The sequence below is a fragment of the Cenococcum geophilum genome, assembly GCF_001692895.1.
Source record: "Cenococcum geophilum 1.58 unplaced genomic scaffold K441scaffold_21, whole genome shotgun sequence".
NCBI classification, from domain to species: Eukaryota; Fungi; Ascomycota; class Dothideomycetes; order Gloniales; family Gloniaceae; genus Cenococcum; species Cenococcum geophilum.
The window spans coordinates 1,278,625-1,300,710 of NW_027137579.1; the positions used below are offsets into that span (position 1 = coordinate 1,278,625).

The window sequence follows — 22,086 nt, forward strand, 5'->3', positions numbered from 1 at the left end:
GATTATTTATTATTGGAACTAGTTATAGGGGTTATCTTTAAACTAAGGAAGGTCTTATAAGCGGCGTATTAGGCTATTAGGCTTAGTACCTTATACTCCTAGCCTATATATAATTTTAAAGTTAAAATTAGAGAGGAACTCGTTCCAGCGTGCTTAGCGTCGGTTTAGCTATTTCATAGTTATAAAGTACTTAAGGTTGCGATAATCCGTAAGGACTTTAGTTAGCTAGTTAGGTTCTGCTAAGGAGAGTTCCAGTTAAAATTCCTTAAACGCTTATATAATCGCGAGAAGTTCCTTATTATAAATCTTATAGTTATATTCTTATAGTATAAGCTTAGATAAATAGAATATAACTAGGTAGAGGAGACCGTCATTACCTATCTAGGAAAAAACACCTACGTTAACATGGTTTAAGGAGTTAGTTTTAAGATAGAGTTATCGTCCTGGTATAAAGTGAGCTAGGATAGGTACTTTAGTAAAAGCATCTTTAAGGTCTTAGAACGCCTTCTTACATTTAGGCGTTTAGATAAAACATAGATATATTTTTCTTCCTTTCACAAAAAGGCCCTTTATTCACATTATTGCTATAAGTAATACTATAACACCCAAGAAGTTATATATAAATTTTTAATAGAAGTTAGCAAAACTGAGAAAAGCTTATACGTCTTTAATATAGTTAGGGGTTTACTATTTAGTAATTATATATACCTTCTTAGGGTCTATATAGACACCCTTAGTAGTAATAATTAGTCTAAGGTATTTTACTTCTGTAACTAAGAATTCGCACTTCTTTAAATTAATATAAAGTCCTACGTCCCTAAGGCGCTGTAAAACCTTTTAAACGTGCTCAGTATACTTAAAAGGGTTATTGCTATAAATAAGTATATCGTCTAGGTACGCAGAGCAGAAGTTATTAAGGTAGTCCTATAAGGCGTTATTAATATAGCTTTAGAAGCTACCTGGGCCGTTATATACGCTAAAGGGCATAACGGTATATTTGAATTAGCTAAAGCGCAATGCGAATGCGGTTTTTCATTTGTTACCTTCTTATATTTAAAGGCGGTTAAAGGCGGCGATGATATTAAGCTTAGTATAGATTTTAGCTTAACTAAGCCGCTTAAAAGTCTTATATATAAGCGGTATAGGGTATTAGTTCTTAATTATAATAGCGTTAAGTCCTCTATAGTTAATATAGAATTAAATACCTCCTCCTAGCTTCTTAGTAAGAAGGATAGGGGCGGCTACTAGGGATATACTGGGGCGAATAAACCCTTTATTAAGGTGTTTGTTGATATACTTTTTAACAACTAGAAGTTCGTCTTTTAATATTAGGTAGGGTCTCTTATAGGGTAGCGTTTTTCCTTATTTAATATTAATGGTATAGTTATTAGGTTAATGTAGGGGGAGTATATCTACGCTCTTTTATAAGCACACGTTAATAAAGTTATAGTACCTCTTAGGGAGGAGCTTACGGAGTTCCTTATTAGTAAGTCCTTTTTTAAGCTTTATAAACTTCTTAAAGTCTAAAAGTAAAAGTCCGTAGAGTTCTACGGGGGCATCATTTTCTAGGAGGTTAACTATATCTATCCTGTTACTATAGAGGACATAGTCCTGTTCTTTATTAAGCTTATATAGTCGTAATTAGAAGGCTGCAGTAACGGTCCAGCCTTTTCTATGTGCTATGTGGTAGAAGGCCGCGGCACTTATATAGTAGTAGTTAGTTATAGGTAGGGTAATAAGGGGTTCCTTAGGTTAGTATCCTGGGGAGTAGATAGAGGCGGCTAGGCTATATCCTAAGTAGGTCTCTCTACAGTATTTAGAGTTAAAGGTTACTTCTCTCTTTTTCTAGTTAATGGCGGGGTTGTATTATTTAAGCTAGTTTATTCTAAGGATAATAGGGTAGTTAGTAAGTGGTGTAATATAGGCCCAGAGTTCTTCCTAGTGCCTATTTATATCTAGGTAGAGTTATACTATATAGGTAATCTTCTATACGGTATAACTACCGTCGGCGAGTTATAGGGCGCGGGCTTTGGTAAGGGGTAAGGTAGGTAGGTTATAAGTACGTATAAATTAAATATCTATAAATTTATTAGTAGCTCTGTAATTAATTATAGAACGGCTTTTATATTATTTTTTAGCAGTAGTTCCTATTATGGGTAAAACTATCTGTTTCCGTCCATTTATTTTTACTAAGTTATCTATTAAGTAGGCCAATATATAGATCCCCTTATTATTAGGGCGTCCTAACCTACGACTTAGGGCTAGGACTTAGTATTTTCTATTTCCGTATCTAACTCTACCGCTATTACTACGTCTTCGTCTTATATAGTAGTGGTATATAATAATATATTTGGTATTTAAGGTACTAGGTTAGGTATTAGGCGGCAGCTACTAAACCTAACTATTAGGCAGTTTGGGCTATAGCTATAATAGCCTTCTTAACAACATCTATAGCAACACTTTAGCTTTTAGAGTAGCTTATATTCTCTATCTAGTAGCTTTTACGGGAAGGTTAGTATAGAAAGGTTAATATTAGGACCAGTAGTATTGCTTAGGGTAGTAGGCGTTAGTAGTTTAGTAAGTCCGGAGGGCTTCTATAGGGAGATCTTTGGGTAAGGGTTTACAGTAGTAATCTAATTTAGTCGTCGTTTAATCTTCTATATAGCTGCTACCATATTATAAACATTATTATAGTTGTGGCTGGCGGCTGCGTAACTAAGGCAATAAGTAACTTTTTTAAGGAGATCTTTTTAGTCTTTAGTATCGTCTTAGATAAGGGCTCTAGTATATTCCTAAAATTTAATATAAAACTCGTTAAATAATTTAGTAGGGCTTATCTTTAAGGCACGTAGTTTAGCTTAGTTAGTGGCTAGTAGGTTATAGTCATGGTATATTAGGTTAAGATCGTTAAGGACTTTTTAGTGGGACTGCCACTTCCAGGGGCTATTAGTCTCCCATTAGGCGAAGAGTCTATTAAATAGTATACCCTTTATTCGCCCGATAATATAGCTAATCTTAGTATCTTCTATAGGAAAAAGGTAGGCGCTCTAAGTTAGTTTCTTGCGGATTTATATCTTTTAGTAGCTATATTCTTTACGGTCTCCCTAGAAAACTAGGGGATTAAGGTAATATACATTAAACCCTACAGTAGTAGCTTAGGTTTAGTTATTATAGCTTTTGTTATCGCTTTAGTAAGGGTTCCCGTTAGGTAAGACTGCTCGGCACTAACCCTTTATTAAGCGTTAAGTAGGTAAAGTTGCTAGGGGCGTAGAGACTTAAGTGGTGTTATATATAGTAGAGAGGTATCTAGCGTTATTATAAATGTGCTTGTTAAGCTAAGATTATAGGTATTTAATTATGCCTTTTCTTTTAGTAACCGTAGCAATAAGTACGATTTTAGCCTTCTTTAACTGTTAGACGTCGCGTTTAGATATATAGAGGTCATCTTCGGTTTCTTAACGCGTGTTATTAGTAAGCGCCTCGCGAGCTTATAGGTCTTAGATAATATCGCGATCTTAGGCAGCACACATCTTGGCTTGTATAAGCTTTAGGTAGTAGTTCTATAGAAGGCGGTAGTATTTATTAGGTTTTTATGCTACTATTTTTATAAATATCTCGGCGTCTTATATTTCGATTTTAATGGGTAATAGCCCTTTTGCTTACTTGTTTGTAGTTATATAATTAATAAAAGATAAAATATTATCAGTATCTATCTCCTTAGGGGTTAAGGCTAGGGCTAATAAATCAAATTCTCCTAGGATTGATTGGCGTCGTAGGTTAAGTATAGGTATTAGATTATTCTTTAGGTTTAATATAGTGGCTAGTAAGGAATATCGTCTTACTATTATAGGTTCCTTAGAAGTATAAAGTGAGGTAACTTATAGGCACGCTGCTTCTGGCAGCGCCTATAGTATTATAGAGACGTAGAATTGGTNGTAGGCTGGGTGTNAGTGGTAAAAAGGCGCAACGTAATGTCANGGGACGGGGNAGTGGCTACAAGACGTATNTATTNGAGGAGTCTANAAGACGTTGCGCGATCGATCGTAAGGGTCNAGGGCGTAAGGAGGTGATATACCTACGCGTAGCTGACATAAGCTGTACGCGAGGTGTACGCGAGAGCACGGGGCTCTCCTATGGAGGCCCCTGCGGTGGGGTTCCGTGACACTTTATAATAGAATGGAGCGTAGATTAGTTATTAAGGATAGCGATGGTTTATATGCCATTTACCTCACCATACTTAGTAAAGTATTAGTTAGGAGAGTAGTCCTTAATTTCCATATCTATAAGAAGCTATTTGGCCTCGTTAACCTTACCCTTAAGATCTTCTTCGCCTTTATATTAAACCAGAAAGTTTTAGAAATAGGCTATAATAACCTCTTAGTTTCTAACGTTTTATATACTCTAGCGAAACCTATTATATACCTCCTTTCGTTTATTAAGAGGGTGTCTAGTTAACTAGTAATTTAGCTTCTTATAAATATAGCACTTCTTCTAATAATCGCTCCGAAGTAAACCTCCATAAGAACCTCTATAATTGCCTTATAGTCGACATTAATCGTACCCTTTACCATATCCCCTACTACGTCTACTATATGTTTAATTAGTCCAGTTATAATCATATTAGTCAGCTAGGTCGATTAAGGTAGGTTAGAGTTGGGCGTTAAATTGCTATACTTCTTAAGAGCGTAGAGCGGTGCTAATAGAGGATCTTAATTAAGTATATACTTCTTTATAAGTACTTATAGGGTTAAAGAGAGCAAGATTATATTCTTTAATACCTCGGTATACGCTAATAACTTAATCGCGAAGGCTAAGGTCCTCTTAATATAATTCGGATAAACCACGCTAAATTATCTAAAGTTAATTAAAGAGCTTTTAAAGATAATTAAGCCGAGAGACACCTAGGTTTATAGCAATAATTCTTAGGAAGGTAGTCTCTCTCTACTCCAATATATATTGCTACTTATTCTCTTCTATTTTAAAGTGGCATCTTATCTTATATATTATTCGGTTAAAATTATATCCTTTTCCTACCAAATAATTATAATAGAAGGTACTAGCGCGGCCCTTAAGTATAACGGAATAGGCGTTATAATATTAGTTAGGTTCTAGTTTAACCTTCTAGCAACAGTTATAGAAGATATATAGCTTTGAATTAAGGATGTTATACAGTTCCCTACTAAACTTCTTCTCTTAGTCCGTATAGAGCTTCGTAAGCTCTATAAGCATTTTTAAGGTGCCTCTAAGTAGTATTAGACCACGTTAAAATTGCATTAAAGATTAAGGTAGGGATTACTTTATAGGCTGCAGTGGAGATATAGGGCTTAGTAGAACATGGCGTAGTACCTAATCTTCCTATAGTAGAGTTTAAAGGTTATTAAATCGCAAAGTAAGGGGATCTTGCGCTTACTCTTAAGGGGTAGTAGTTAATATTACTAGTTAAATTAGTAGATCCTAGAGAGCTGGAGATAGAGGTGGAAGCGATAGATATAGAATGTAAGAACTTATACCTGGAGCAATGGAATTAGAGCGCGTCTCTATTAGCATATTATTTAAATTCCATTATAAGTTAAGCTTCCTCTTAGTACGTAGTTGGTGCTTAACCTCTTATAGAGTCCATTTATGCTTTTCTTTTGCGTTAATAACTTGCTCCTAGATATTGTCTCTAATAATACCCCTATCTATAGGGACAAATACTCTATTCTCCTAAAGGAAGTTACGGAAGTCTTATATAATATCCTTCTTTATAAGAGCCTATATTTCCTTTATCCATCTAATAAAGTCCTCCTTTATATAACACTATAGCTCGGTATTATTATATTCGCTGTCTATATAGTATACTATACGGTATACTAAGAATTCGTTTAGGTCCTGTTCCTTAGCGTTTATAGGGTTAATGTCTATATCCTATGTCTCCGGGTTAATACTTTTCTCGTACTTCTTTAGGTAGGTTAACGCCATAGTAGGTATAGAATCGACGGGGTGTCGTACATTAAAGGTAGGTAGGGTTTTTAGCTTTATAGAATCTTGTAGGTTTACTATTAAAAGGTAGGTAATTAAGATGTTGTTAACGCGTTTTAGATGTTAACTTTAGGACCGTAGGTTTAGTAACACTTTTAACCTAAAGTACTCGACCAAATCTTCGTATGTGTAGTTGTTTAACGCGTTTTAGACGTTAATTTTAGGACCGTAGGTTTAGTAACACTTCTAACCTAAAGTACTCGACTAAATCTTTGTAAATGTGGTTGTTCTGTATAATAGACGCAACTTAGTATCTCCTAGTACTTAGTAACACTTCTGTTACTAGTTTTCCGCAAGTCTAAGGTAGTACAGTATTGCCGGGATCCATTCCATATAAGCGCATATAGCACCCCTACACGAGACTATCTCTTCTATTTAAAAACCTAGCTGCTCTATAGTTAACTGTGTATTTAACCACTAATCAGTATTAGAAATATAGGGTGACTCACTAATAACGACTACTCAAGTAGGGTTACAGTGATGTTGGTTAATTCTTATTAATAGGAATAAGGAAAGGGGTGAGGAACTTAAGGTTCCTCACCACGCTAGGGCCACGTCGACACGTGACGGCAATATACTTCATGCGACGGCAACTTGCCTTATTCCCGACAACTATTATATCTAATTATAAGCCGTAATTTATATTAGTATTCTAGAATAAGTTTACCTAGATTTTAGGTATTAAGCTAAAGCTTTCTACCGCATATTACCCCTAGATAGATAGTTAGACGGAAATTATAAATTAATACTTAGATTAGAGACTTCGGCCCTTTATTAACTACTTCTAAGATAATTAAGCTAAACTACTACCCCTAATAGACTATGCCTAAGTAACCCTATCTTATAACTCCATAGGATTTGCCCCTATTTAACTAGAAATGGGTTATTTACCCTATATAAGCTTTAACTGGGAAAGACTAGAAGGACCCTAGACTATACGCAAAAAACCATCTTATAAGGAAGCACGGTAGTATGCTAAGCGCTTAGAGAAAGCCTAGATGGTAGCCTATATAAGTCTAGAAAAGGCCTAGAAATTAATATAATAATAGGCGAATAAGCATAGGCGAGAGCCTAACTTTGCCGTAGGAGATATGGTCTAGGTTATAATAAAGAATTAAAAAACAAAACGACCTAGCCGTAAGCTAGACTATTAGATAGTAGGACTATATAAGGTTTTTAAGAAGATAGCCAATGCGTATAAAGTAAAGCTCCTAAATTTAATTAAAGTTTACCCTATTTTCTCTCTAAATAAACTATAGAAAGCCGTAAATAACCTATTACCTAGATTAAAAAAAATAAACCTCCCCTACTAATTTAAGTTAATGGCGATAATAAATAGGAAATTAAAGAAATACTAGCCTGTAAGCTTATAAGGGGAACATTAAAATATTATATTAGTTGGAAAGGGTATAACCTAAACCCCACTTAGTACCCTATATAGAACTTTATAGGTAGTTTGTAACCGACTACCGGTACTAATACCCTACTAAAACACGACCCTGTCTCGACTGCGTATCACCCTATTTTAGCTACGCATTGGTATCCCCTTTCATCTTATTTCTTACACCTTCCTCATGTATTTATACCACTTGATTTCCATAGATTTACAATAAAGTTGCTCGTTCAATTCCTACACACTGCAAAGCTTACATAGTTCCTATAAGCTTTAAGAATTTTATAGTTATTACCCTAATAAACCCAGACCCCTAAAGTACCTTAATAAGTAAATAGAGTGCTAGAATAGTGAAGATAATAAGCTGCCTATTAAGTATAAAGATAAGAATACCCTATAGACATAATATAGACATATAAAGCCTAAGGGCAGGCTTTTTTAGAGGGGGGGGTAATGTTACGGCACTAGTGGAAACTAGTGGATTATAGCTAATAGATATTAGTAGATTATGGCAAACAGTTATAGATAGTCGTAGATAGTCGTAGATAGTTTTATATAGTTTTAGACAGTTGCTATTATATAACTAGAGGATCGTATATAACGTCGAGCGGCGCTACCCTCTATCTCCTTTTCTTTCTCTAGCTTTGGATCTTTATTTATAGACTACCAATTATACAGGCTTGCGTGTCCCTCTTGCCGTGCTCATGCCTCGATTAACTAAGTCGCTAACATACTTACTCCGTAACAGCAGATATCTAATCGTCTTAAGATTAGGAAGGTAGCTTAAATTCTGCTAGTGTACTTCTAGTACTAGAATTCTAAGGCGTTTTGCGGTCGTGTCGTAAGCGTATTACCATCGAGTATAGGCGTCAATCTTGTCTTTAAAGGTATTATAAACCGTAGAAAAATTAAACCGGCTATCCTTTTAAGGGGATTAGTAAGGATTTAAATATAAGGTAAGAATATAGATAGGGTGTCTAATTAATAGAACAATAGCGTATATTATATAGATAGACAAATCCTTAAGGAAAAAGGAGGAGTCTATATACGAGGTAAGGAAGGGGTTTTCCTAAGTATATATAGCGCACGTGCCTTATAGGCGAGTCGCACATAAGTTTCCTATGCCTCGCAGCTATATAACTATCTACTTAGGTTTTGCCTAATATTAAGCCTAAGTCAAACTTCTTTATAAGTTGCTCTAACTTAATATTATATTATTTTAGTAAAGAGCCATAGGGGAAACGCTAAGAGACCCCTATTTATCCGCACTCCGCTAAATAAAACAAAACTAATATATAAACAATAACGGGGAAAAAGCAAAAATACTAGTAAAGAGATTCTTTCTAGGCGCGTACTAAGCGGACCTATAGGATATTAGCAGTTAAGGCTACCCCCTACCTCTAGAGATAAGCTAAATAGTTTTAATAAAGAAAATAAAAGATGCTATATAGAAACTCCTTATTAGTAAAGCAGCTAAACTAGATAGCATCCTAAATAAGGTAATTAAAGCTGTATTAAAAGCTGTAATAATACTCTTAGCTAATACCGTAACTACCTACCTCGATAAAGGCACGCTACTAAAATACTATAAAGAAATAATAATAGTTGTCCTATAAAAAGTAAATAAAAAGAACTACTCCCTTTTAGGGAGCTACTAACTAGTCGCCCTTAAAAATACGCTAGAAAAGCTTTTAGAAAAGATAGTTATAGAACGTATATAAGAGGCCGTAAAGGCGTAAGGGCTATTACTATAGACGCAAATAGGCGTAAGAAAGAAACGATTAACCCTTTTAGCTCTCTCCCTAATTACCTCTAGTATCTAAGCGGCGTAGTAAGCCCGTCTAGGCTGCGTAGTATTTATACTAAGCCTAAATATAAGCAGAGCCTTTAACTATATATTATATAAAAGACTCCTACAAATCCTAAGAAAGAAGGGCCTACTAAACTAGATAATTAAGTTTACCTAAGCTATTTTAATAGGACGTACTACTAAAATAGTATTTAAGGGCTTTAAAAGCGAAATAATACTAATACCTATAGGTATCCTATAAGGATCACCCCTATTGCTAATCCTATTCCTATTCTTTATATCTAAGCTACTAAAAACATATAATAATAATTAAGAAATAGTAGCCCTAGGATTTATAGACGATATAAACCAAATTATATAGAATATAGTCAAATTGAGTTGGTAGAATGTGATTTTTATCATGCAACAACAGAATGGCGTGAGGGCGTCTTCATATATTAAGAGTTTATCGATTTAGCGTCTTTATGGCGACGTGGCCCGCTCAGGGAATAACTGTGAGAAGAAGACCGCTGATAATTTAGCCAAACGAATACTCCTTCAGATATGTGAAAAAAAATTTGAAAGGTGAAGGAACCACTCAGCATTATAGCCTTCGTGTCAGAGTATACCTGTCGATCGGTAGTCCGTGCACCGATTGTAAGAAAGGAAGAACTCGTGTAAAGATTGATCTATGAAGAAAAGAGGTTATATATACATAGTGTAGGTGCAGACAATAGGGGGGGGGGGGGCAGGGGGTATATAATACATCTGAAACAGGGTCAAGGGTAGGGTAATAGGCTAAATCCAACCTGAATTGACAATACCTCCTGGTCTGGGTGAATCAGTAGATACATATGTGGCGAAGGGCAAAGGCAAGTCTGATATTTCATCTAGTTGAATTGTAACGTGAGAAGAAGAGAAAGGATTGAATGAATTAAATAAATACTTCTGATTGTGCTGGTAAACCCGAGTGTACTGAGTGTGTAATCAGGCGTACAAAAAAAGTTTTTCTAGTGCCTGGAAAGGAGAATGGCACCGAATAACAGGTCATTCTTTGGCCTAGACAGCGATACGCTTGCGGTAGGAGCAAGAAAGCCCAGAGGCCGTGACCTGGTTCAATGTGTCGTCACCTTCATCCCACCATTTATCCAATTTCTTCAATCCTCGTCGTGCCATATTTGCATCACGATTGCGGTAAACGCTGTTAATTTTTCTTATATCCTTCTTATCATTGACAATCCACCGTTTCTCTTCGTTGTTAAAAGTGTTGTAGTCCATTTCTTCCCCAAAGTGCTTCCTGACATTTGCCGCGAGCTGTTTTTGGACTAGTTTTAATGTCCTTTTATGCTCTTGGCCAGCTTTGATAGAGACGACGTCGCGTTCTTGAAGATGGACTGTTTTTGCGTCGTAATAAAGCATAGCAGAGTTAGATACAGAATGTAAGAGAGCGTTCATCCCTGCGTTGCTTAGAGCACAATATCCGAGATTCAGATACTTGAGGCTACTGAGAGACTCTGCCATGNCCTTGATCGGAGGTACGCTATGGTCAGTGATCCAATTATAACTATGTAATATTAGCCGAACAATGCTTTAGCCAAGGAGTTTCACTTATTAATTCATACCGCATGCCGAGATCTTCTGTAGCAAAGCTCTGTCCAATATCCAGCGTCATGAGCGTCTGGTGAGCAAGGAGATTACCACACAATGCAATTGCACCACGGTCATCCATCCCGACCGAGGCAAGCGTAAGCCTGAGAAGGGACTTATTCATTCTCAATCCGGATGCCAGTGCAATCACTCCGCTGGAGCCAAGAGGATTGTTCGTGAGATAGAGTGAGGATATTGTGCAGTGTGGCGATGCCAAGTATTCCCCAATTGCGGAGGCTGCCTTCTCTCCAATTCCAGAAGCATTCAGATATAAAATGCGAAAGGCTAAGGGGTTTTCCGGTACGTAGTTAGCTAGTGCGGAGAAAAGTGCAGCAACGCCAACATCTCCTAGCTGAGTTTGGTCGAGGTCCAAGGTCCGAAGGTTGGGGGTTTGAGTAATCAAACGGAATACGTCTTGAGCCGCCGAGGGCCCTAGGGGATTACGCTTTAACCAGATATTTGTAACAGCAGAGGACCGGATCCATTGATCTACTAAAAGTTTGAAGCTTGTGCTGTCAATGCAATTGCCGGCAAGATACCAAGTGTCCATTCTATTCGGAAATTCTTGCAGGAAATCCGCAATGCATTTAGCACCATGTGGGCCAATAAGGTTGTTGCCAAGTAGGAAATGCCTGACGAATGTGTTGCTCTTCAAGCTTGTTACCAAGTCTTCAATATTCAGGGGCCCAAGGACCATCTTGCACAAATCCATACGACCGTCGGCATATACCACTCCCTTTTGAAATTCAAGAGTTTGTGTGTCATAGCCCGGCTCATTAATCTCGACGGCATCTTTCATCGCCCACGCAGTGGACGTCCGTAGTTGCGTGCCTCCGGTTCGGAGATGTTCGAAGAAGGGTTCCAGTGAATCGTGGTCAGAAATCTTAACGGGCATGGGTACGGCTGGAGCACCACACAGCGATAGAGGATCGTCAACTGGATTCCAAAGGCCCTGTTTACGAACGCGTACTTCCCAACCATCGCTAGTGTTACGGATGGTAGCAGCTTCGATTTCGTGTTTCCGTTGCTGTAGTATCAGCTTGCGTAGTAGTACTATGTTCTCTTCGTACCTGATTAAAGGTGCCAGGGAGTCATTGGGCGCAGGATAGAGAAGCTGTGATATCAAACTTGCCAGAGTTGCTCTCTCTGGATCGGCAGACCGGCGGCGAGGCGCGTCGTTGATGCTTTCGTCTATGTGTATCGTACCATTGATGATTGCTTTGTGGATATCTGCGATTTCGGATACGAGTAATAGATTATTCTTTATTTTCTCGGCCCACTGACTTGCAGTTTCGAGCAATTCTGATGGAGCATCTTGCATGCCTTGGGAAGCAAAAGAAATTGGATTGACAGAGGCAGTCTCCGAGTTTTCCACAATGGTAGCAGACGCCATTCTAGCACTTTCGGAACTCAATTGGCAGTGATAACATTAACACAAAGAATGTCTGCATCCTCATGAGCAGAGAGTATTCTTAAATAATGACTCACATGACCACCGCACGAAGAGATGCAAGGCCGCCTAGTGTTGATGTTGGTACGCGAGCGAATAATGCTGGAGCCTGCAGGCCTGATCCCCTCGGTGGTGCAGACTGCAGTTTCACCCCAAGCCACTATGCCTCGAAAACCACCATATTAGGCGTGTCTTTTCGGCGTATTTAGAGCATTCGGAGATTTAAATTATTTAGCGTTGCCTTGTAGTAGCTTTAAAACCTGTGTCAATCCCGGTCCCAGAATTTGGCGGCATTAAATGTTGACCTTCATATCTGCTCATCGTCTTCCAAGGCATTTTCCTTAGCAGTGTATGACCGGAAAGGCTCATTAGGTGGAATCTCCCGTTCTTCTCATACCTGACCAAGAGAGAGGTTGGCCGGTGAGTCTGTGGAGAAAGCCTCTTTTGACGCTTGGATTAGATTAACCTATTAGCAACCCTTGACCTCTGCTAGCTAATTATGAGGAATCGTTCCTGGCGGAGCCTAATACGACGACTGCACAAAGCAGAGCTAGGCCACATATTTCCAGAGCATGCTCCGCTCACTACTGGGGTGGCTTGATCAATCTTCTCCCACGATTATCTCCAAGATTTTTAATCCTTGGGTGATGTCATTTTGCCTATTCACAAGACTGTAAGACATGGAAATAAGCACAAGGTGGCCGGTTTTGTCGAATACGAAGCGACGCAAAGCCGGCACAGAAGCTTCTCGCTGCTGTGTTCCTGGTGGCAGTGCAAGGATGCCAAGAGGTGGGATGTCATTAGCGTTGTTTCGGGAGAGCTCCATTCATCAGTCAGCGCAACACCATCTCAAACTCTCCGCTGCTAACCCTCCAGCTTCACTCCACCTTCATTCTTTCATAACGTTCGCCTTTGTGCTGTACAAAGGTTGCCATATCACCTACCACATCGTTTGAAGCTCTCATAGCTCTCTCGACGTCATTCCGACGTTAGCCTTCCACTACTCAGTCAGTTGTTCCATTGCCACGATTCATACCTCTTTAGAATCCCGCGGAAGTAGGCAAGCTGGGGAAAAGAAGGCTATCTGGTGAGGACCTCGGTCGTCCACACAAGAAAGCCATGACAGTATGTTGCCTCCCCTCTAACAGAGCTGTGCTCCTTCACTGCCCAGCACGTATACATATACCCCAGCTTTCCGGTCCTCTGCCTTCCACAAATCGCACACTTATCTGCATGCTTCTGTGCTCTCTACTCAACACTCAATAACTATAACCACTTTCCGAGTACTCACAGAATATTCGCAGGACATCAATATGCAGGTCGACAGCCCTGCTGCTGCCGCTGAGCAGCTCCGAGCCGCCGACGGAGAAATCGACGAATCTTTATACAGTAGGCAACTCTATGTGCTTGGGCATGAGGCGATGAAACGAATGGGGTCCTCCAACATACTTGTTGCTGGACTCCGCGGACTCGGTGTTGAAATTGCCAAGAACATCGCGCTCGCTGGCGTTAAATCCCTTACTCTCTTCGACCCTAAACCTACAGTTATCGCAGACCTCTCTTCTCAGTTTTTCTTACACCCTGAAGATGTGGGAAAACCCCGGGCAAGCGTTACAGTACCACGAGTGTCGGAGCTGAACCCATACACACCTGTTCGAGAATATCACGCCGCGGATTTAACCTCTAACCTAAGCGAGTTGAAGCAGTTCCAGGTTGTGGTGCTCACTGACACGCCACTGGAGGACCAAGCCAAAATCGCAGATTACTGTCACGAAAATGGTACATTCGTTGTTATTGCAGATACATTTGGGTTGTTTGGATCGATCTTCACGGATTTTGGCAAGAACTTTACTTGCGGCGATCCCACGGGAGAGAACGTGCTTAGCGGTATCGTGGCTGATGTTGACTCTGATGGTCTAGTATCGGCGCTTGACGAGACTAGGCATGGGTTGGAGGATGGTGATTATGTGACTTTCTCCGAAGTTCAGGGTATGGAAGGTCTCAACGATTGCGCACCTCGTAAAATCCAAGTTAAGGGCCCGTACACGTTCTCCATAGGCGACGTTTCCGGCCTTGGCGAGTATAAGCGCGGTGGTCTCTATACACAGGTCAAGATGCCAAAGTTCATCGACTTTGAACCTCTGAGCAAACAGTTGGCGAAGCCAGAGCTCCTCATCTCAGATTTTGCGAAGTTTGATCGGCCCCAACAGTTACACGTTGGATTCCAGGCTCTCCATGCTTTTGCCGAACAACACGATGGAGAGCTTCCCAGAGCCCACAACGAATCCGATGCGGCTGAGGTCTTGAAGCTTGCAGAAGGCCTTGCCAGTCAAGGTGACGAGAAAGTCGAGCTTGACGAGAAGCTCATCAAAGAGCTCAGTTACCAAGCACGTGGTGATCTCACCCCTATGGCCGCCTTTTTCGGCGGTTTGGCAGCACAAGAGGTTCTCAAATCCGTTTCCGGCAAATTCCACCCAATCGTTCAGTGGCTTTACTTCGACTCCCTTGAATCTTTGCCCGAGTCGGTTCAGCGTTCCGAAGAGACCTGCAAACCGCTTGGCACCCGCTATGACGGCCAGATCGCAGTCTTCGGGGAGGGTTTCCAGGAAAAGATTTCTAGCATGAAGGAATTTCTGGTCGGCGCTGGTGCCATCGGGTGTGAGATGTTGAAGAATTGGGCCATGATCGGCCTAGCCACAGGTCCAAATGGAAAGATTACTGTGACGGATAACGACAACATCGAAAAGAGCAATCTGAACAGACAGTTCCTCTTCAGGCCAAAAGACGTCGGGAAGTTGAAGAGCGAATGCGCTGCTGAGGCAGTGCAGGCCATGAACCCTGACCTGAAAGGAAAGATTCTTACACTGCAAGACAAAGTTGGGCAGGACACTGAGCACGTCTTCAATGAAAACTTTTGGGAAGAGTTGGACTCTGTTACCAATGCATTGGACAATGTCGAGGCTAGGACATATGTTGATCGACGATGCGTCTTCTTCCGGAAATCTCTGCTGGATAGTGGTACCCTTGGCACAAAGGGCAATACCCAGGTTGTCCTACCAAATATCACCGAGTCTTACTCATCATCACAAGATCCCCCAGAGCAGTCTTTCCCTATGTGCACTCTCAGGAGCTTTCCCAATCGCATCGAACACACCATTGCTTGGGCCAAAGACTTGTTCCACTCATTCTTCGTTGGACCTCCAGAGGTAGTGAATCTCTACTTGACGCAACCAAACTACCTCCAGTCTGCGCTCAAACAATCCGGAAACGAAAAACAAACGCTGGAGACTCTTCGTGACTTCCTGGTTACGGAGAAGCCTTTGACATTTGATGACTGCATCACCTGGGCGCGCTACCAATTCGAAAAGCAATACAACAATGCAATTCAGCAGTTACTATACAACTTCCCGAAGGACTCTGCCACGTCCAGTGGACAGCCCTTCTGGAGCGGGCCGAAGCGTGCGCCAGATCCACTCAAGTTCGACCCAACAAATCCTACTCATTTCACCTTCGTTGAGGCGGCAGCAAATCTCCATGCATTCAACTACAACATCAACTCCAAGGGCGTGACTGAGGAGCGCTATCTAGAGGTTCTTAATGATATGATTATTCCTGACTTCAAGCCAGATCCCGGAGTTAGGATCCAGGCTAGTGATAGCGACCCGGACCCGAACGCGCAGCAGTCGGGCATGGATGATAACGAGCAGCTATCGAAGGTAGCCAGTTCGCTCCCTCCGCCAAAGTCCCTTGCTGGTTTCAAGCTTGAGGTTGTGGAGTTCGAGAAGGATGATGACACGAATCACCACATCGACTTCATCACGGCAGCCAGCAACTTGCGTGCTGAGAATTACAAGATTGCACAAGCTGATCGACACAAGACCAAGTTCATTGCCGGAAAGATCATTCCTGCTATCGCAACTACGACTGCGCTGGTGACGGGTCTTGTCAACCTCGAACTATACAAGATCATCGATGGTAAGAAGGATATCGAGCAGTACAAAAACGGCTTCGTCAACTTAGCGCTTCCGTTCTTTGGCTTCAGCGAGCCTATTGCTAGCCCTAAGGGTAAATATATGGGAGTTGATGGCGAGGTCGAGATTGACAAGCTATGGGATCGATTCGAGGTCGAAAACGTCACTCTGAAGCAGTTCGTTGAGGATTTCAAGACAAAGGGCTTGGATATCCAAATGATCAGCTCCGGGGTTAGCTTGCTTTATGCCAGTTTCTACCCAGCGGCCAAATTGAAGGACAGGCTCCCGCTCAAGTAAGTAGCCGTTTGCTCGTTTGATTTTTACCAGGACGCTAACAACTGATTAGGCTGAGCGACCTCGTTGAGACTATCAGCAGGAAGCCAATTCCAGACCACCAGAAGAATGTAATCTTCGAGATCACTGCTGAGGATCAAACAGGCGAGGATGTAGAGATCCCATATGTGATGATGAAACTGCGAAAGTAGAGTGGCTAGACATAATGGTCGGTTTAGGTTATTGGAAATGAGTTTCACGAAATAATGTGGTACTCACGAACATAAATAGAATTGCATGATATAGAATGAAATAAAAAACTCAACTGTCACAGTAATTAGAGGGGGTCTCATGGCGTTTAGTTCTTCCGCTGGGCTCACAAAAGGGGAGGGGCAAATCCGCCAAGACTTCCAGCCCTATGCAATATCGATTACGACACTTTCCCAATCCCTCCCACTTTCTCGCAATTCTTTTCCTCCTACCTACCAACACCTTCTCACACCATGGCACCCTCGCTGGAAGAATCTACCCAGATCGACTTCGAGGCGCCTCTCAAAGCTGCCCCGAAGCTGGTGGCGCCAGAACCAGGTACGCAGCACCCTTTGCCACCCTTTCTACAATCTAGCTACGCGACACTCACACTTTCACTCTAGAGCACTGTCCCGGGCCCGAGTCCCTCCAAGCCGGTAAAGGCGACGCGTGCGCCGGGTGCCCGAACCAGCAAATCTGCGCCTCGGCGCCCAAAGGCCCGGACCCGGACATCCCGCTCATCACGGCGCGGCTCGCGGGCGTGAAGCGCAAACTGCTCGTGCTGTCGGGCAAAGGCGGGGTGGGCAAGTCGACGTTCTCGACGATGCTGGCGCACGGCTTCGCCAGCAACCCGGCGGCGACGGTCGGGCTCATGGACACGGATATCTGCGGGCCGTCGATCCCGAAGATGATGGGGGTTGAGGAGGAGACGATCCACGTCAGTGCCGGGGGGTGGAGCCCCGTGTGGGTGACGGACAATCTGGGGGTCATGAGCGTGCAGTTCATGCTGCCGAATCGGGACGACGCGGTGATCTGGCGCGGGCCGAAGAAGAACGGGCTCATCAAGACGTTTTTGAAGGATGTGGAGTGGGGCGAGCTGGATTTCTTGGTCGTCGACACGCCGCCTGGGACGAGCGATGAGCATCTGAGCGTCAATGGCTTTTTGAAGGAGGCAGGGGTTGACGGCGCGGTGCTGATTACCACGCCGCAAGAGGTTAGTCTGCTGGATGTGCGGAAGGAGGTGGATTTCTGCCGCAAGGCGGGCATCAGGATTCTAGGGATCGTGGAGAACATGTCTGGCTTCGTGTGTCCCGGGTGTAAGCACGAGAGTCAGATCTTTAGGGCCAGTACCGGCGGTGCGAGGAAGTTGGCGGAGACACAGGGCATCCCGTTCCTCGGTGCCGTGCCGCTGGATCCTAGGATTGGCATGGCGTGCGATTATGGGGAGAGCTTCTTGGATGCGTATCCTGATAGTCCCGCGTGTAAGGCGCTGAAGGGTGTTGTGAGGAGGGTGGCGCAGGAGATGGGGCTAAGTGCGGAGGATGTGCTGCCTGAGAATGGGGAAGAGGCTTGATTGCTGCTGGCTTTTAGGATCGGGACACGCATTTCAGCATCTGGGGGAGCATAACATTGGACGGCGTTTTGGGGATATCTCCATGATCTACAAGATATGAGCACAAATTGATCACGAGAAGTTTGTACATTGCATCTAGACAATTCCAATTGATAGCCTAGCAGCAATCTGTTTCCTGTTTCGAGTTTCAGCTGGGGATTTAGGTGGGATGTGGATGGAAATGTCGGTGAAGCCGTGGCCCTCAGTGGCGATGCAAAGATGGCTGGACACTTGGATAGACGCGTAGGATAACGCCACATATTCGCACCAGCCACTTGTTTACGGCACTAATAGATCGGACCCAGGCGCATCGGCATGAGGTGGCACTGAGATGGAGCTTGGACCAGAGATGATGTCGCAGCAAAACAAAGGGTTCCTAGCATTTTCTGCCCCAGCCAATGAAGGCCCGCTCTGATTGATGATAAATTCCTTTACGAACAACCATTCCCCTAGTGTTTGTTGTCCCAACTCCAAAAGAGCCATACACCAAATAATGGTGATGTGCTCTCTCCTGCTCTCCCCTACGCTCTGTGATTCAAATGCGAAATAAACTGTGGCGATCATCATGCCATCTAAGCACTTAGCGGCCCTTGGCCCTCTTGGCAGACGCATGTCGCTGTTCAGCTCCCCTGCCAGATCCTGAAACGACAGCCACTTAGACTTCAACGCTCCTTTAGACCCCATTCAAGCCCATTCCATCCATCCGCATGATCTGTTAGCTTATTTGTTCCATCTCTAGGACATAATAACCTTCGTGCTTCTCTTTTCTGATTTCCAACAATTTTTTTCCGCCAACGGGCCGTTCCTTTTCAAGCTTCCCATCTCTCTGTAAACACCACTCTCCCTTGCGGCGCAGCTCCCCGGACTCAGCCACCGCTCCTCCTTTACGTCCGGTAATGTCTTGAACACCCCGAGTGTAGACGTGTCAACGACCAAATTTTCGCATAATTAGTGCGACATGTCTGAGCAGCGCGATGCTCATGGCCATCAGACAACTAACGGCGCCGCAGTTGCTGCAATGACCGACATCCCAATCCGCGGTCAAGATCTGAGCATATCCCCCGACCCTGCAGTCCACCCAAAGGCCACCCAAGGAGTCGTTGCGCACAATGGGCAGAATGGAATACATGGTGTTGGCACCGGACCACAGGTCATGAGCACAAAAGAGCTCGAGGTCATTTGCGGACCCCTGTTGAATTATAAGCGGATGAGCAAAGGCAATTCAGGCACACCCAATTGGCATGGAAGCGTATTGGTTGTCACCACGCCAGGCCAAACACGTCCCGAGCTTGCTCTGCGACCACTTGGTGCTGTTGCAGCCGACGAGGGCGGCAAAGGCCTCTTTTCCGGTCCCAGGCCGAGGACCTTCAAGGGTGAGAAATTATACGAGGACCTAAAAAAGGCTTTCTGGCGATTCCAGATCGATTTACCCTTTCAGAAATTTGAGGCCAAGTGGGAATATCATGTTAAGAACCTATCGTATGTTTCGGAGAAGCTGGAGAAGAAGGATACACAAGTATTCGTCGTCCCGTCTATTTCCCAGTCCATGAGGATACTTTTCCATTCATGTAATGGCTTCAGCGTGGGTACTGATGTGGATGCCTGGTCTGGCCCTGCTCTCTGGAACGATGTACTTCGGATGCACGAGCAGAAGCCTTTCCATGTCATGATCGGCGGAGGTGACCAGATATATAATGACGGCGTGCGAGTTGAGGGCCCGCTCCGCTCCTGGACGGGTATTGGGAACCCTAAAAAACGCCGAGAGTTTCCTTTCAATGAAGACCTGCGTACCAAATGCGATGAATACTATTTCGACAACTACGTGCGTTGGTATAGCGCAAAACCCTTCTCCAGCGCGAACGGACAAATTCCACAGCTGAACATCTGGGATGACCACGACATCATAGATGGATTCGGCTCTTACACGGACCATTTTATGAGATGTGCCGTATTCCGTGGCATTGGCGGCGTGGCACATAAATACTATCTTCTATTCCAACACCACACTCCCCCACCAAAGAGCACGTTCACTACAGATGCACCAAAGACAGTAAACCCAGATGCCGACGGTACCCCCGCTGACCCAGTCCAAATGCAAAGTACGTTCGTAATGAACGAGGACGTCGTAGACCCATCATTTATCGTTGGATTGAAGCCCGGGCCATATGTTGAAGAGCGTAGCCGCAGTCTCTACTGCCAACTCGGTGCTCACGTCGCTTTCTGCGGCATCGATGCGCGAACAGAACGCACCCGGCATCAGATAAATTACCCAGAGACATACGATTTGATATTCAACCGGCTAACAGCCGAGTTCGCCGCCAACAAGGAAATCAAGCACCTCATCCTACTTCTGGGCGTCCCAATCGCGTATCCGCGCCTCCAATGGCTCGAGAACATCTTCACCTCCCCAATCATCGGCCCGATCCGCTTCCTAAACAAGCGCTTCGGCCTCGCGGGTGGCTTCTTCAACCACTTCGACGGCAACGTTGACCTCCTCGATGACCTGGACGACCACTACACGGCGCACCAGCACAAGCACGAGCGCAAAGAGCTGATCCTGAGGCTGCAAGCGCTGGCGAAGAAGCACTCGGTGCGCGTCACGATCCTGGGCGGCGACGTGCACCTCGCGGCGATCGGGCGCTTCTACTCAAACCCAAAGCTCGGCATCCCCGCCGAGCGCGACTGGCGCTACATGCCCAACATCATCAGCTCAGCCATCACGAACAAGCCGCCGCCGCAGGCCGTCGCGAACCTGCTAGCGCGCCGCAACAAGATCCACCACCTCGACCACGACACCGACGAGACGCTGCTCGAGCTGTTCGACCGCGACCCGGGCCGTGGAACTGGCGAGAAGGCGAACGGTGCGGGTGCGGGTGCAGGTGCGCCGAATGGCCCCAAGGCCGAGCGCAAGACGGCGGACAAGAATCACGCCACGATGCCCAGCCGCAACTACGCCATCATCGCCGAGTCGCATCCGGACCCCTCCTCCGCCGCGTCCTCTACCCCCGCTCCTACCCCCACGGATACCACCACCACCACTGCAAACGGCGACGCCACCGCCACCGCCACCGAAGCGCCCCAGGGCCTCGTCTACGGCGCCCCTACCTCCGCCCCGCTGGCCCCGAAGGCGAACGCGCGCAAGCCGATGCATAGCGGGGAGCTGAGCGCCGGCACGAGACATCCCGCGGCGGGGGGGCTGAGCGCAACGGGGCTTTGTGGCGCGTATGGCCTCGATGTTACGTTGAGGGTGGAGATCTCGCCGAAGGATCGCAAGGGCAGGACGGATGGGTATGGGTTTAGTGTTCCGGCGCTTGACGCGGGGGCGTATGTGGGGATGGGGGAGAGTTGGTAGGGCTGGTTTGGTTGGGGTGTGGTGGGGCTGGGANGGGGGGGGGAGGGGTGAAGGCTTGATATCAATACGCCGTATCTGTGGTGGCGGTGGGTGGTGTAATGTGTCTGGAATACCCTTTTGGATCGGCTTTGAATTACTATTTCTTTACTGTTTCTCCCTTTTTCGGGCCTCGGCGGTTCTGCAGTGTAGTTTCTTGATAGATGTATTCATAGAATGCTAGTGCCGGCTTTCAGGCCGCTTCGCTGTCGCCATTTGCTATATGCTTGATCGTCTGTTGGGGTGAGGTGTGCGCCTCGATGCTAAAAAGGGTGCAAGGTCGGTCAGGAGTTTCGGTTTGCGGTGTAGCTTGTGTAGAGGACAGGGGCTCAGAAGGGATGCTGGAATGAGCTGGGAGGAGCGGTGGGTCGGCTGGAGATTGAGGGCACGGCGTCAGTGGAATACAACACTGATGATTGATTAACAGGAGGGAGTGATCTCCTCTCTCTCTCTTTCTCTCTCTCTATCTCTCTTTCTCTCTCTCTATCTCTCTCTATCTCTATCTCACACAA

At 44.2% G+C, this 22,086-nt stretch overlaps 4 protein-coding genes across 4 annotated transcripts; 3 read left to right on the top strand and 1 right to left on the bottom strand.

Annotated features, from left to right (window-relative positions):
• Positions 1–9,977: 9,977 nt before the first annotated feature.
• On the bottom strand, positions 9,978–12,433 carry K441DRAFT_705569 (RNI-like protein). Its single transcript, XM_067653606.1, has 2 exons — positions 10,826–12,433; positions 9,978–10,767 (listed from the first exon to the last, which is right to left on the bottom strand). Exons 1-2 carry the CDS (start codon positions 12,241–12,243, stop codon positions 10,263–10,265), a joined length of 1,923 nt encoding a protein of 640 aa, XP_067504052.1. The 5' UTR covers positions 12,244–12,433; the 3' UTR covers positions 9,978–10,262.
• Positions 12,434–13,170: 737 nt separating this feature from the next.
• On the top strand, positions 13,171–17,132 carry K441DRAFT_659904 (putative poly(A) RNA transport protein). The gene is made up of 3 exons (XM_067648611.1): positions 13,171–13,425; positions 13,605–16,564; positions 16,618–17,132. The coding sequence occupies exons 1-3, from the start codon at positions 13,420–13,422 to the stop codon at positions 16,754–16,756; spliced, it is 3,105 nt and encodes a 1,034-aa protein (XP_067504053.1). The 5' UTR covers positions 13,171–13,419; the 3' UTR covers positions 16,757–17,132.
• On the top strand, positions 16,976–18,489 carry K441DRAFT_659905 (P-loop containing nucleoside triphosphate hydrolase protein). The gene is made up of 2 exons (XM_067648612.1): positions 16,976–17,132; positions 17,198–18,489. The coding sequence occupies exons 1-2, from the start codon at positions 17,048–17,050 to the stop codon at positions 18,145–18,147; spliced, it is 1,035 nt and encodes a 344-aa protein (XP_067504054.1). The 5' UTR covers positions 16,976–17,047; the 3' UTR covers positions 18,148–18,489.
• Positions 18,490–18,854: 365 nt separating this feature from the next.
• K441DRAFT_659906 (uncharacterized protein) lies at positions 18,855–21,667 on the top strand. Its single transcript, XM_067648613.1, has one exon. It carries the CDS (start codon positions 19,145–19,147, stop codon positions 21,536–21,538), a length of 2,394 nt encoding a protein of 797 aa, XP_067504055.1. The 5' UTR covers positions 18,855–19,144; the 3' UTR covers positions 21,539–21,667.
• The last annotated feature ends 419 nt before the right edge of the window (positions 21,668–22,086 follow it).

Coding starts and splice junctions, on each gene's coding strand:
- K441DRAFT_659904 (XM_067648611.1), top strand. Junction 16,565..16,617: donor AAGGACAGGCTCCCGCTCAA/GTAAGTAGCCGT, acceptor ACAACTGATTAG/GCTGAGCGACCTCGTTGAGA.
- K441DRAFT_659905 (XM_067648612.1), top strand. CDS start 17,048: ATGGCACCCTCGCTGGAAGAATCTACCCAGATCGACTTCGAGGCGCCT. Junction 17,133..17,197: donor GCTGGTGGCGCCAGAACCAG/GTACGCAGCACC, acceptor CTTTCACTCTAG/AGCACTGTCCCGGGCCCGAG.
- K441DRAFT_659906 (XM_067648613.1), top strand. CDS start 19,145: ATGTCTGAGCAGCGCGATGCTCATGGCCATCAGACAACTAACGGCGCC.